This window comes from Megalobrama amblycephala, linkage group LG22 (assembly GCF_018812025.1).
Source record: "Megalobrama amblycephala isolate DHTTF-2021 linkage group LG22, ASM1881202v1, whole genome shotgun sequence".
Taxonomy (NCBI): Eukaryota; Metazoa; Chordata; class Actinopteri; order Cypriniformes; family Xenocyprididae; genus Megalobrama; species Megalobrama amblycephala.
The window spans coordinates 12,279,016-12,295,439 of record NC_063065.1 but is presented as its reverse complement, the minus strand read 5'-3'; the positions used below and the strand labels follow the sequence as shown (position 1 = coordinate 12,295,439).

The window sequence follows — 16,424 nt, the reverse complement described above, 5'->3', positions numbered from 1 at the left end:
GCAAGCTATGGCTAGGGCTTTTGAGCGAAAAAACAATGGCTTTCCTTTTATGGGTTGTAACTGCATAAACTGTGGTTGAGACATTAGCTGTATCAGTTGTATCGACTTACAATACCGCAGTTTGAATTGATGTGTTTATATGCATTAGACGCACTCGAACATTTATATTTGTCTGTATGTATTTAACATTCTTAATATATCCCCGCCGGCTCTTGATGTGTGGGTTAGTGGGTGGGTAAGGTGTTATTTACTTAGGCTCTTTTGATACAGCACAGGTTAAAAGCGTTCGCCCCTACAGGCTCGACTCCTGAAGATCTTCGTAGGCAATATGCAAAGCGTTCGGCTAAGAAGTGCTCCCATTGAGGAGTGAGAGCAGCAAAGCAAGAGGCAGGGCTCTTTAAACAAGCTCCTCTCCATGATCCCTGCACTCTCTTCCTCCCTCCCTCTTTCCCTCCCTCCTGTAATAGGATGCAAATCAGGGACCCTCCTCTATGTTGTTGTGGAAGGGGAGAAGGCAGATGGAACATGAAAGGGTTTAATGTTTAAAAGTATGAATAGGGAAAGCACGCAGCGGTGAGTCGGGGCTCATTCCGCTCTTATCAGATACACAAGGTGGGAGATTGTCTCATCGTTGCATGGGCTCGTTTTAAAGGAAAGATTTCAGCCCGTAGACCATGCATCATAATTAGTCGGAATGCCACAGTCTCGTACTGTACCGGCTGAGGGTCACACGCATGGATCATCCTTTCCTGTGCTTCCCACCTGAGACTATGAGCTCATAACTCTTTGTTTGCATTAAAAACATATGCTGAGATGTGGGGGATGGTATGATACAAGATCTGCAAGATATTTATATATATTTTGTTTTTACAAATTTTGCAGCACATTATTCATAATTTTCAAACAAACCTTGAAACTGTTTAATATTCAGAATATTTTTAATGTTTTTAATAATTTTGGCATTAGTATGTTCTGTGTTTGGAAGCAAAGCTTACTATCACTATTAGCTTAGCCACTGGCACAGCTTAACGTAAAACATATGACAATTTTTTATTATTATTTTTTTTCTCAAATAATTGTCATGGTTCTATACATTTGACAGTTCATCAGCATTTACTTTTTTCTATAAACAAATATATAAATATATAAAACCATATAAATGATTTTATTAAAGGTTATCCATTAATTATCAAATGTGTGTTCTACATGTATAATAATAATTATTATATATACACACATATTACTCCACTTTCCTCTACAGTAGTTTTAGCTGGTATTATGCTGTTTGAGGTGCTCTTTTTAGTTATTTTTTGTGTTGAATTTAGTTATTAACTTCCAGACTCTGGTGAGACATGTCTCAAACATCTTCCACAAACAAACGAATGTGACTTATTTGATGGAAAAGGTTTGTCCAGTAACTTGCTCACCTTATTTTAAATCGGTCATTTGAGAACCTATTTTTAGGTTTACCACTATGCTCAATTGCAGAAAACCAATTTTTTGTGATAGTGTGGCATGAAGATGATGGTGGAGCCTCTGGTCTTTTTCACCTTCTGATGGAGACAGGCAAAGCTTTTAAGGGTAATGGTAAGGTCAGTGGATTTAAAGGGAGAAAAGTGTCCAGGCGACAGATTTTAAATCACCATAATATAAATACACCTCCATTTTCATAGGGAGTTTACTTTCTTTTAAGGCAATTTGAGGAGCAGACGAACACTCGTGCCTGTCTTAGTGGTGGGAAGGATTAGAGGAGTGAAGATTAAGGACTAGTTCTTAATCTTCCATATCAACTACAGAGGTGAGAGGTGATATGCAAATGGAATTTTCCAATGCTGCTGCTTCATGTTTAAGTCCGGTGATTCTATTATATATAGACGAGAGGTTCATTTATCTGGTTGCGAATCATCAACATCAGGATGTCATCACCAGAGTCTCTGGCTTTGTTTCTTAACCTACGTAGACAGCATTTTGGGCTTTATAAATGTTTAATCCTGTTTACATAGGCAACAAACTGTTGAAAACATTCAAAATGTTTGTTTTAACATTTAAACATGCCTAATATGCTCCAAAAATGTTCACAGTCATTTAAAAACATTTTAAATGTTTATATTGAAAGATTGAATGTCCCTATAATTCCAAAAATGTTGTCTAGGCACCTCTTTTATGTGACATTTAGAAAAGCAAAGATCTTTATTACAGAAGGCTCCTTTAAAATATGATCATTATGACTTATTAAGGATTATTTGCGATAAGGTGCCGGTTAACCCACATTGTTCTTCTGCATTAGGACCTCGGGTTGACCTTCAGCATAGTCAGAGAGTCCAGTGGACCAGTGATTTTGGAATACCATTCCATGAACCCCGTAGTGTCTTAAGTTTTCGCTCATTTCCTTCTGTCATAGGAACATTATTGCAGGCCTAATGATATATGCCAGATCAACAACATTAGCACCACATGGAAATATTTCTCTCCACGTGTCCCTCTTCATCTGTTTACCGTTCAGCGAGAAACATATGAAGCCATGAAATGATTGGTTCCCAAAGCCTTGTGCGCTGTTTGCTTTAATAGTGATTCGACAGGAATTGGCGCTTACAGCGATCAATGAAATATTACGTTGTGGATCAATCCACATATTAAAATGCTGGTAAAACACACGCACTCAGACTTCGACATGATTAATGCAAATGTAAATGTACATGAGAGGAAAAACAATATTTCCAAAGAAACACACAGAAGTTCTTTTAAGACTTTCCGCAAACCGGCTGTCAATTCGTAGATTTATGTGTTTTTGGTGGATTTCTGTTTGGACCACGCTTGGCTGGCCAACATTTACATTAACTGTTCCAAAGTCCTAGTGTAGACTTCATCGACTTATTGAAGGCCTCATTGCGAACTGCAATATTCACAGTATTGTAGCTCCACCGAACCAGTGTCCTTGGGAAAATGGGGTGTACGTCGCCCCAGACCGGTCCTGCCGGTCTGAGCGCGATTACAGTAAATGAGAGGCTGTGGATGGACGCTGCAGCAGTTGTGGGTTTTAGTCATTTTGGAGGGACCCCGGGGTGTGTCCCGCTCTCTTTACTGCGTCTCCACAAGCCACCTCAGACGAGAGTGTGCTGCTGAAAGACACATTGTGCTAATTCACTTATTTAACTTGGCATCCATTTGCAAGGATGATTATTATTATTATATGACCTAAGCAGCAAACCATACAGCCATGCACTGGCAGAATGTCCTAAGCCATAATTACATATGATGAACCAGACGGATTCGGAGGAAAAAAATAAATAGGGAAGGTAATTTGGGGCTCTTTGATGCATTCCTTGGGATTTGTTGAGGTAGGGGAGAGGGAAAGTTGAAAAGAGATGTTTTTTTGCTCTTGTTTTGTGCCTGTAGCGGAAAAGACGGTGGCCTTGTGCGCAAACTCTGAATGGAATGTAGGGGGCATACCTCTCGCAGAAGAATTTCGCTCAGGTTGCCAACTCCTGCGGTACCCATGATATAACATTACATTTATGTCTCCAGGCTCAATAGTGGTTACTGGTAACATGTGTTTGGACGGTGTCAGCGTTGATGGAATCGTATACCTGGCCGGCCTCCAAGTAAGGCTGGAATGTGTTTAAAATGCTTTGAGGAACAAAACAAGCTTTTGTTTATTTTCTTTTTTTTTTCGTTCTCGGGGTCCCCAGAGTTAGACCGGAAACCAGTGCCTCTTCGAAAGCACACAAACAAGTATTAAAAAGGTGGGAAGAAACAGAAAAGAAAAGGAAAAAAAAAAAAATGCTGATAGGATTTATTAAAAACGCTCAAGAACATTATTATTTTCTGCATGTTTTCTTTTTGTTGGATTTTTTTTCCACTAATGACCTGAAAAAAAAACAAAAAAACATTTGAATCCCTAATTTGTTTTCATTTAGAAACAGCATATTTTTTAACCCTTCATATTTTTCTTTTCTTGTCTGAAGGAGTCTTGTCATCGAAGCGAATAAACATCCAGTCTCAAACAGCCCTTATCCTTATTCTGAATGCCACTAATGAGTCTGTTTTGTCACTGCAGGCAGTACAAATGAAACCAGTCTCCTACTGCCAACAGCAGACGGGCAGAGGGGAAGGCAACGAGAGGTGTTTTGTAATCATTGAAGTCAGTATAAATAAATAAGTCTCGTCAGGTTAGGGAAAAAACACGCTCCCTGGGAATTGGGGCCTAGTATGACAGGTGATGGAGAGTCCCTGGTGCTTTGATTTGCATTGTTTTGGCAGCACAGTACGATGGCGTCTTTGCTTCAGAGTCGTCCAACTCATGCCTGATTAGGTCCTGAGAGCCCAGAGAGAGCGAGAAGTGGGTGTTCCTCCTCAGACCCCCGTGCCCACAATCCCGTTCGACTGCATGTGCTCTTTGGCATGCCAAAGGGCACCCAGGGACGGCAAGTTAGCTAAAATGATTGGACCCCGTGGGGTTTTAGACTCTTGGTTGTTTGCCAAATGCTAATCTAGAACAATTACCCATCAAAGGCAAGAGTGCTCCGATATATTGTCATAGATAGCCTCTTTGCCACCCACAACAACAGCACTTGGAGCAGTTTCAGAGATTTTCTTAGAGCTTGACAGAATCACTGCACAATTTATCCTCCAGCTTTCTGCAAAACCAAGTCGAGGTGAGAGAAACTGAAGCCTTATTCGTCTTATTTATTTATTTTAGTAATAAATAGGCCTTCTTTTCTTTGCTAGCAGCATCCTGACTTTTCGGTGGGCAGAATCTGCTACGGGATGCCACAAACATTTTGAACTTTGCAGGTAGTATATAACTGCTTTGTGAGTCTGGCAGTACTAAAAATGGTAAGCTTAAACCTCATAAATCAGAAACCCCAGGCTCGAGTCTCTGAACAGCTTGCACTAGTGCCACAGGGGTCTATAAAAGAAGGAAGAAAAATACTCGATTTCAATATAGGTCTTGAGCAAACAAAGCAAGAATGCTGATAGTGAATAAATTAATATTTTCTAGAGTTACGCACTCTTTCGGCCTTTAAACGTTAGACATGTCTGCTTGCATTGTTTTTTATTAGGACCATAAAAATGGATACGCAGCTGCGATTATGATTCAGAATAATTTAAGATGTGTGGTCAGGCTTGTTCACAAACGCAACACAAATCTATTTCATATTAGTATGAAAATATTAGTAATGGAGGCTTCTAAAAGGGGCTACAACTCAGGATAAGATGCGTATAAATGCAATACGAGGATATGAATGCGACAATAGCTAGCCAATAGCCCTTGAGCAAATGCTTGTTTATTAGCGACAGTTATTCATCCTAATGAGGTTTAGTCATCATGCAGAGAAAACAAATTATATTGCTGTTTTTCCCAGAAACCATCTTGACTATAAATGGGAATTTTTTTTTTTTTTCACTATCTGTACGACTACCTAAGATGAATTTATGATGCAAAGTTTCCATAGACATCTGGTTCTGAATTAGGATTGAGATTGATCTAATTTTGGTTTTTGGGAAGGTCGAGAAAGATTAAGCACATTCTCCTCCTAATTTACAGACAGAAGAGGTCTGAACCATTACATGTAGCGGTTATCCTAGAGTGGCAGGAATCATCGAGAGCTTTATATGCCAATTCAGCCGGGTTCGAGTCTGTTTACAGTGAGGCAGTTCATACAAGTAGCCCCGCATGTCTTCGAAGGGCTTCCCTTTGGAAAGAAACAAAGATAGCTGTAATTAATGACCCTGAATCTGTGCCAAAAAGGCTTTCCTCTGACAACTTCAACTTAATTAAAGCTTAAGACGTTTCAATGGCCACAGAGAGCCCCTTACGGAGCGCGGCCCTGCAGACTCGTGAGAAAATTCTGCCGAGTTTATGAAAGAAAAGATGTGTGTTACCACTGGTGCCATGACTCTAATCCCTGACAGTCCAAGAATCTGTTTTGTCAAAAGGGTTTTCTTTTAGCTGGCTCACACCTGCAGGCACACCGGTACTTCCTTCAAGCTCGGAGAGGGCCGGTTTTGTGTTTTAGCGGAAGATCAGATAATGGAGGCCTCACTCTGCCTTTTGTTTTTACACATTGTTCATTAGTCTGGGAGTACTGTAGGCACACTTGATATGCTTGGCTTGCCTGGGGAATGGGGAGGGAGGAAGGACTGTTTGTTGGATTGGGGGCTTTGTATGTGTGTTAGGTGGAGGGGAGGCCTACTATGGCCTTGCATGGTGCACTACTGCACAATTTTAATGCAAAACTTTAGCCCAAATTAAAGTGCATAATTGTCAGGCAGGGCTGAATGTGGGAGCCCTGCTGTTTGAAACACATTAGAGCTGAATAGAACAATATGCAAAGCTGGACAGTTCGGATTTCGCCTACAAAGCACTGTTTTAAATACTTTCTCTCTCCTTCTATGTCTAGCCTCCGCTTGGAGTCTCTTGTCAGAATTAACAAGCTTAGGAAGCCCCACCAGCTCTGTGTGTGTGTGTGTGTGTGTGTGTGTGTGTGTGTGTGTGTGTGTGTGTGTGTGTGTGTGTGTGTGCGTGCTTGTCCCTAAAAAGACCAATCCAGTTTGGTTTTTGTTAGAGGCAGAGGGGGAAGGAGGCTGTTCACCTTATCCTCACCAGCTGACCCACTGGAAGCCAGAACGGCACGAGAAATAAAGCGTTTAGGTGCAGTTTAATAGCTGTAAATAGTGCCGGAATTAGCATGAGAAAGTAGCCAGGATTTCCCCTTAGAAAAAGTTTAATACACTTTTGTGCGTGTGCACATTAAAGCTGAGTGATATAGATTATTTTTTTATTATTATTATATATGTATGTGTGTGTATATGTATGTAATATGTGTATTTATATGTAATATTTATATGTAATAAATAGAAAAAATATAGAAATATAATTTTGGTAACACTACAGTATGGGGAACAATTATCACTTTTAAGTAGTTGTTTATTAAACTGCATATTGGCTGTTTATTACTACTTATAAAGCACATATTAATGCCGTATTCTGCATGTACATACTCTACATCCATTAATCCTACCCAATACCTGAACTTAACCACTACAACAACTACCTTACTAACTATTAATAAGCAGTAATTTAGGAGTTTATTGAGGGAAAAGTCATAATAATAATACTGAATATTTTTTATAAAACATTGCCATGTGGTTACTTATGTAAAGATTTTTGAGTGATGAGGCAAACATATTGTTTTTTATTGTGTTGAATTGATTTAATGGACAATTTGATTGACAACTCAATTTTGCAACTCAAGTTTAAAAAGTTTAAAAAATGTTAGAATCAGCCTTCAAAACATCAGCAACATGGTGGCAGTAAAACTACTGTGAGATTCGCACACACACACACACACACACACACACACACACACACACACACACACATACATACATACAGTGGGGTCTGAGTAACAGGGGTCTTTGTGTCAGTGGAGAAGAGAGAGAGGCCACGCGGGGGTTTAGCTTCCACTCTCCTCTGCTAATGCGCCACAGGCCTTCATACGCCTCTCTAAACACACAAAAAGCAGCATGTGAATATTTAGACTACGTAAAACTTGAATGTGTGTGTCAGTATACGTTTAAACTGTTTCACAACCCTCCATAGGCCGTTATGAGCAGGATGGAAGCCGAGGTACCCCTCTCCTACAGAATGAACTGTGGTAGTTTTATAGCAAGGGCCTGGTAGATTTGTTTTCTTATCTTTATCGCTGCACAGATAGTAAATTACTCCCACCAGATCCCATCTTCTATCATCCCCTTATCCCTTTCTAAAGTTGCACAGTCCAGACTTAAGTTAAGCTGGACTTTTTGTCGCGGTAAATTACTGGTATGTCCCAGATTACGTGATGCCAGGCGGAGACACGTTGGCTCGTCTCCCCCTCTGCACCTCGCTCGCTCTCCCTCGTCTGTCTTTCCTCATCGGGCAGCCCCTCTAAAGCACTCGGCTTTGACAATCTCTCTTTGTTATCAGTATTTATGTTTGGGACAAAGCTGGAAGGAATGCATTTCATGTCGGGAGATTATTACGGTGGAAAGGAAGTATCTGTTTCATGTAGGTGCTGTCTCAGCCCGTGAAACAAACGACGGCTGTAATTTCATGTGAAGCGTATAGCCCCTAATGACTTTTTCCCCTTTTCTCTCCCTCTCTCTCTCTCTCTCTCTCTCTTTCCATCTGTGCTCGCACCTCCTCCCCTCCTGCAGCACTTGCAAAAACAAGAGAGTGCGTGTAACTCGGAGTCCTGCTACTACTACTGCGCGTTGTGCGACTACTCCAGCCGAGCCAAGCTGAACCTGCTGCAGCACCTCCGCTCGGTCAAGCACCAGCAGACCGAAGGTCTCCGCAAGCTGCAGCTGCACCAGCAGGGCCTTCCTCCAGACGAAGACAACCTCGCCGATATTTTCTTCGTCAAGGACTGCCCTCCGAACGAATCGGGTGAGTGCACCATTTAGCCCACTCCCATACCGCATACCTCCTCCATCGAACCCAAACCTGGAGCACCTCTTCTCCCGATGTAAAACATGCCAGCTGCCTAATCTCCCTAAAATGAACATGTTGTTCCCATTACGGACCGTCTTTTTATATCAGTACCACACTCGGCCCTGTACGCAGTGACATCTTTAGCAGGCATGCAGAAGGTTATGAAACTCTACCTTGGGAGGATCTCACAGTGAAATTCTTCCCCCTGGAGTGAGCTTTAATTTCCTTTCTCATGACCAAAGCAATTTGGCTTTCATTTAAAAGTTTTGGAGCTGCCAGAAGCTAATAAGTGTAACAGGACTGTAAAACATTCAGAGACGCACACCAAAAAAAAAAAAAGGAAAAAAAGATTAATAGTTTTATTTGAGAGAGACCTGTAATTTAAAACATAAGAGCGAGTCAGGGTCCATTATATAATAATGCCCACGTTAATGCTGCACGACCAAATGAACGCTTAACTTGTTTTTGCTTTGCCTGACCTGGCCGAGGGAAACGACTAACACGTTTTCAATGGCATTCCAAAGCTGAATTAATCTCTGTTCCCCAAAGTGTCCTGTTTATATATGAACTCCAGAACCAGATGGGATTAAACGGAGAACCATATGTGAAACTTCAGCTCCAAAACTACCCATATTGGAAATAAACGAGTGTGTTTTACATTTGGCATTAATTATATCTGGATCAAAGGTGCTTCGGAGTCTGGGCGCACCAAAGGACCAGTTAGATAAATCATTATTTTGCTTTCAGAAAGACAGCCTACCTCTGTTGCACACACACACACACACACATACACATAGCCTCCCTTCTCTAACCTACTGTTATTGCATGTAAACATATATTGTTAGCATTATATGTGCTTTAAGTACCAGAAAAAATCTTTTGTGCCCCACAGACTGCATTATTTTTTAAACAGCATTCTTTCATGAGCCGCTAGTAAACACCATATCATGTGTATTTCTTTACAGCATATTCAAATTCAAAGGTTATTCCCAAGTGTCACCTTTTCTCTACTAGTGTTTCCAGCTATAGCTCATGGCTTTTATATTTACCCCAGTCCTTCAGAATGGCGCTAATGTGTATAAACTAACAGACTCATTCAGAATTTATACTTGGCGTGTAACGACCATAATTTTTTCACTTGTTTGAACGTCAGACCGAGTAGACGAGGTGGGCGGACTGCACACAGAGCACGTTATGGAAAGGATAAACCAGTTGTCGTTGATTTTCGGTGCTCTAGGCGGACTCTAGAGCAGCTAATGTTTTGATTATACACAACTATGCTTGGTTCAGCTGTAGAGCAACTAGCTTTAATAGGTTAGAGCCTCGAGTGCAGCGAGTAGGGAGGGTTAAACTATTTTTTACAGCTCCAGATCTTGGTAGGAAAGGGATTATTCAGGTAGTTTAACCCCATAATCCTAATGTTTGAAGTGCTTTCAAACAGGCCCAACACTGGCAAGTTTAAGGAAATGGATCGCTGGCACCAGATAAATCGCAGCTTATTTTTGTTAATTGTTCCAACTGGCAAGTATAAGTGGTAAATAAATAAAAAAATGTTATCCAAATGCCAGCGCAGGAGGGAGGGGAGGGTGAATTGGCAGAGCCAGGGGGAGTCTGGCCTTCCCGTGACACAGTGCCCACTGCGTTCTCAGGACCGGGCCGGGTGCCTGTGTGTATGTGATGGTAATAATTTGTGTCTCTGCTCCAGAGAAAAGGTCCTGGAGTAAGCAACATTTCAGCCCTCGCTGAATTACAGCTCTATGTTAAAGGGGCCGGTAGGTTTTCGTGGGTATAACTCCTTAGTTTAGCATTTTCTGGTCATTAGTCAGTTTCATGAAGAGAGGGAGAGAAGAAAAAAAAAAGATTTATTTAACTGCTGACCTGTATCTTTCTTTTAAAAGCAGCTCTGTGGAAATGCGCCAAATAATTATAAAGCCATTTGGGAATAAAGGTTAGAATGCCATTGACTTCATGTACATGTGAATGGATTTCGTTAAACAATTTTGATGCCATTTTTAAGACGTAATTAAGGGGAGATTTTGTGGCGCTTACAGTGGTTAAATAAAGGAGAAATGCATTAGTGCCAAAAGCCACACTCAGCAAACTACAGCCATGCTGTAGCACGAGAGCCATATATCCAACTGCTTATTGTTTAATTAGACTACAAAAGCATGCTGAAAAGGGTTTGCGCTGCAAAAATTCGCCAGCGTTGTTTTTGTTGATAAACACAAAGCTTTAAAACATGGCCCAAACCTGCCCATGGTTTAGACTTGCGTTGTGTACATCAGGAAGACAAGAAGTCGTATATATTCCGGTCTTAGCAGCACGGTCGCTGTGGTGCGTGATAATGAATCCGACCTCTATGGGCCCAATGCGCTAAATTAGCCAAACGAGACCAAGTATGGCATTGCACTAACAGTAATATACCCTCCTAAAGAGACTATATGAGCCCATCCTCCCTGAGAATCAGACTGCCAAGTCTCCCAGGGCGACTGTAATTCCCTGCGCTCAGGACCCAGAAGGCTCATCATTTACACAAGGTAAACATCGTGAAGCTGAGAATTTGGAAAGGCAGTAGGGTTGTGTGGTTAAGCATGTTTTTGAAGTGGCGCCCCTCATTTGTAAATCACAGTGATCTGAGCAGCGGCGTGTTTGTGGGCCCTAAAAACTCATATTTTACGCAGATGTGTGATACATATGAATGTGCAAAATGCAACAAGGTTTTTTTTTTATTACCTTCTAAATGATATTTATGTTGATTAGAGCTGGCGCTTTTCTCGTAAAGCCGAATCGATAGCTTAAATTAGATTTTAATATTTTATCTATTGTATGACTCACTATTGCATTAATACTGTGTGATGTTTCTATATAAATATTTAACGCACTGATATTTGTGATAAAAAGGTTAAATAACAGCTACAACGCATTTGTATGCATTCGCTTGTGTTTTAGTTCTCCTTAATAAAAGACAAAAGAAGAAAGCACTGTAATTGTGTGCGTGTGGAGTGGGACCCATTTCCCTGGCTTGTAGCTTGGCCTGTAAAATGCCTGATGGGCTTGTTGATGCATAAAGGGCTTTTTTGCATCCTTGGGTTGCTTCTCCATTTTGTCGTGGCTCTGAGAGAGGAGATGGGATCTTATGGAGGTAATTATTTCTGAGAGTCTCCCCCGCCACACTTACCCCCCTCCCTCCATGTGTATTAAAACTAGGCAAGAAGAGGAGACCTTTGTCTGGTGGGGGCTTAAACAAAAGGTCTAGCTGACTTTAGAGATGAACACGTCTTTAAATGCTGCGGCCGGATGGAAGCTGAGAGAGCCCCGCATGTCCCGCTCTTTTGTTTCTTCTGAGTGATAATGCTTCAGGAGGTTTGCAACAAGGGCCAAATTACCACCAATGCAGTGAGAACCATTTTCATGGCAGCTGTAGGCCAACAACATACACTAATGGACATGTTCTCTTTTTTTCTGTCATAGATTGGCATAAAAAAAAAGAAAAAGAAAGAAAGACGCGTTTTGTTTTAGCCTGACGCAAGCGTGTATATGAAGAGGACTGCATGCTTTGTTCGGTTACACTCCGAATGCGATCCTCAAAGCTGCTCTTTGTTTTCCCTGCGGTCGTATTCTCATCCGCCTGCATTTCAGAGCCATGACAAGATATTTTAACGGTTTAGGTTATTTTATTTTTTTTTCTACTTGGAGGGCACACAAGCAATTATAACAGTTACTTTTTGAGATCGCCTCCCTAGACAGTGTTTCCAGGGTTTGTGGCCATAATTTGTAGCCATTACATAAACTGAAATGGGAAAGCAGTGAAGTGAAAGATATGACATACAGCCAAATCGGTCTCATCATTCTGTTAGCCATGGGTGATGTACTAATGCAAGGCCATCCATTTTCCCTTTGATTCCTTACACAAAGCAGGAGGCGCAGAGGCGGCCACATTCCACTGTGATTAGACGGAGACGGGCCAGGCTGCAGGAACACAAGCTTGCAGTGTTTTTTCACTCTCCTGTTATCATACCTGAGGAAATTTGTATAAAAAAAAATCTCCAAAAAGATAGAACGACAGTAAATCAACAAGATTATCAGTGATGTTTGTAAAAATTGCCAAGTTTTTGGTGTAAAAATTGTGTCTACAATAAGCAATGCCATTACAATGATGGCAAAGGAACCAAAGCTCACTTTTTCACAGAAAATAGGCCATCCCTTGTGAAACACGATCTTCACCATGAGAGGCTTTTTGTTGATGTAAATTGTCTCAGGAGATCCATAGCCCGACCCCAAGTTTATATTGCTGTATCATTAAATGGAGACAATACTCGATGCTCGAATATTTTTTTTTTCATGTCATAATAAGTCAGTTATGCGTATGTGTGTTATTATTTTTGCAAAGAGCAGTGATTTTACCAGAAAAGCTCAAAACCATTTTTCAGATGGCAGGCACTCAAGATTGAGTCATTTCTGAATAATTCCGTCCAATGCTATCATAATTATTCTGCGGTTTCTGCGTGCAGAAAGTCCAAAATTATTTTCGAAAATAGTCAGTTAGTGCTTTCGAAAAGACATGTTTTAGGACCGGCGTCCCTGGTTGTTTTTCTTTCAATGAGATCCTCCTTCGGAGAGGAGTGATACAAAAGCTAAATTGTTACCTCGTGTTTTCACAGGCTGTTGTGGCCACTGACAGTTAAAATTAGCAGAAATTGCAATGATTATTCGCATTAACATACCCGACTTTAAACCATTATGCTTATTTGAAGTCCGAGGGACGTTTTCCTTGCATACTAATGTGAATTATTTTACACCGTAAGGGATTTTTTTATTTATTTCGTTAGTGTCCGTGACAGGTAGTAAACATCCAGGAATGTGATACCTTTAGAAAAGCGTGACAGTTTCGATTTACATACGCTTGAAAAAGTAGGCCCTCTTTTGTTCATGCCGAACAATGCTAATAAACCTGCATAGTGAGCAGGCGACTAAAGGGGCCGCGTTTTAGTGAATGTACAGTACACATGACTGCTAAAGGTGTAAGCTGACAGCCTACAGAGACTTGATCTGGTCTTAATTCGAACAGGGAGAGGAAAATTGCTCCACGGCCTCCTCATTGTGTGGTGACTCCACTGACACTAACCATAGGAGATAGTACAATGCTCTCTGTCACAGGGCATTAAGGGAAACAAGGCATTGTCAAAGCTTGGAGGACGTCACAAAGACAGGCAGCATAGAGCTCTGATAAAGCAGCAATTAACTAATTGCCTCAAGCAGTACAACAGCAGACTAGTGTTATTATTAATGTGTGATAATACGGATGGATCTCTCACACACAGATACTTCCACTGGGCTACACTTGTGATGAGACTGCAATAGTGTGACGTGTGTGGCTTCGTGTCCAACACCCTTGTCATTAGCTATCATCTCTGGGAGAGCGCTGGGCCCTGAATCCCTTCACTTCTGATTAGACGGCAGTCCATTGATGACTGCGCGTCCAGGTGTCGGGGTAAAGTTAGTGACCCCGTCCTCCCCAGTGCAGCTTGCCTGCAACTAATTAGTCCTGACTCCAACCATCACCCCTCCAACCATCAACTACCCCCCTCCCCCCATCTCCCTCTCCCTTCCCCCCTCCCTCTCACTGTCTCTCTGACCTTGCATCCTTTCTCTCATTCATCCATTTGAGATAAGATCATGTGTGTGGGATCTGTGTAAAAAATAACAGACATATATATATATATATATATATATATATATATATATATATCGGTTAGGTCAGTAAGATTTAAATGTTTTTTGAAAGAAGTCTCACCAAGGCTGCATTTAAAAATACAGTAAACAATAATATTACTGTTTAAAATTTAATTTCCATTTTTCAAATGTAATTTATTTCTGTGATGACAAAGCTAAATTTTTCAGCAGCCATTTCTCCAGTTTTTAGTGTCACATGACCTTTCAGAAATCTTTCTAATATGCTGACGTGGTGCTCAAGAAACATTTCTTATTATTATCAATGTTGAAAACAGTTGTGCTCCTTGATATTTTTGTGGAAACTGTAATATATATTTTTTCCAGGATTCTCTGATGAATGGAAAGTTCCAAAGAACGACATTTGAAATCTTTTGTAACATTATAAATCTTTATATTATTAAAATTATAAGTCTTAACTGTCACTTGTAATCAATCTAACGTTGAATAAAAGTAATCAATTTCTTTAAAAAAAAAAAAAAAAACTTGCTGGCTGCCAACTTATAAATAATAATGAACATAATAAACAATAAAGCATGTATTTTTGGTTAATTTTCTAAATACACTAATACATTTTTTTTAACCTTTTTCTTACATTTTCTAATATAAGTGCATTGTATTAAATTTATATATATATATATATAAATGAATGTATAATGAACGAACATGAATTAACTTTTAATTATTTTTATTTATAAATTACCATTAACCTAGATTAATAAATGCTGTAAATAATGTTGTTCATTTTTAGGTCATGGTATCTAATGCATTAACTAATGTGCATATATATATATATATATATATATATATATATATATATATATATACTTGCACTCACTATTTTATTAACAGATTAATTTTCAGTCTCTTGGGTTCAGCGTACATGGTGCATGGGTCTGTTTATCATCATCTCTCTCTCTCTCTCTCTCCTCTGTTCCCTGTCTCTTTCTCTGATAGAGACTGCTTTTCTTGTTTCCCCCTTTCCTTTTCCCCATCCACCTCATCCGTCACAACAAAGTATGGAATTGATAGCCAGTATTGATTATCCATAGCAGTGCCTAATCGTGGCTAACCGTAGGAAGCTTTGCAGATTTAGCCAGCGTCGGACCAGGGCCAGTGATAATGCAGCTGGGAATTTAGACTTAATGCTGTCATCATGTTCTCTTACAGCGACTGACCACCGCGTGTTAGACAGCATCCCCTTAGGTTTGATTAAATTCGCAGAAAAAGAAGGTAAAGAAATATTTTTTTTCTTTAAAATAATACGATGAATTATGTGCAATATGTCAGGGACGTTTGTTAAGAACATCAATAGGCTTATTTTTTTATTTTTTCTCAGTGTCTTGAATGTTATTTCTTAATACATTCACAGCAACACAACAGAAATATTCACGTCTGTTTCAGTCCAATTGCATAAAAGCAAACGCTCACATTAGCCTGCTTTTTTCCATCTTTTTTTCCCCATGTCTGCTTCCTGCACTGATGAGTAACTCTATTTAATAGGCTGCCATTATGCAGGCAGATTGGGAAGTTGACTGGGAAGTGCTCCTAGCTATTGCTGCATTTGAACCCTGTTAATATATGCAAATTAAAAGGAGTCGGGCCTCGGGATTGGTCCTGTTTTAAATAAAACGAGAATCTGATCAAGGCAATCTGTAGATGGGGTGTTATCAGAGGGAGCTGGAGCAGCGGTTGATGATTCCTCGCCTGTATCTCTCTCTTCCATCATACTGCACTGCATTAAAGAGACATGATTCATCAAGCACAGGCACTAGTATTTTATGAAATTTCGCTCTCTAGGGCAAAGGCTTTTTTCCTTAATCAGAAGACAGTGGGCTTGCTTAAGTAGAGTGCTCCACTCCGCGGTCATGCCGGATTTTCATTTAATTTGTTTGTGTGAAGGGGGGCATCCAGGGCAGGTGCGTATAAGCGCGTGTGTTCCCCATTATGTTTTACGGTACATAAACTTTATGCACGCGCCTGTCAGCGAACGTATCAGTGGTGGAGTTTACTTTTAAATAGGAGGAGCAGCTTTTATTCCTGATGGGAATTTAATGCCGCACATACTCTTAGGAGACTCAACAATAGGTAGCGTTAAGTACTGTCATTGAGGCGAAGGCCTGTTGATTGTTCATTGACTGTGTCTAGGTGTGCTGGAGTGCTTCTGTGGCATTTGCATAATACATGGACTCAAAATCCTGATGATTTCAAGCTC

General features: G+C 40.4%; 1 protein-coding gene across 14 annotated transcripts in view; it reads left to right on the top strand.

Moving 5' to 3' along the window:
• Nucleotides 1–16,424, top strand: part of zfhx4 (zinc finger homeobox 4) — a 293,522-nt gene that overhangs the window by 247,250 nt on the left and 29,848 nt on the right. For all 14 annotated transcript variants that reach the window (XM_048174499.1, XM_048174498.1, XM_048174497.1 and 11 more), the window contains one exon: nt 8,203–8,434. In XM_048174499.1, the coding sequence (XP_048030456.1) occupies nt 8,203–8,434 (232 nt within the window). The remainder of the gene's footprint in view (nt 1–8,202; nt 8,435–16,424) is intronic.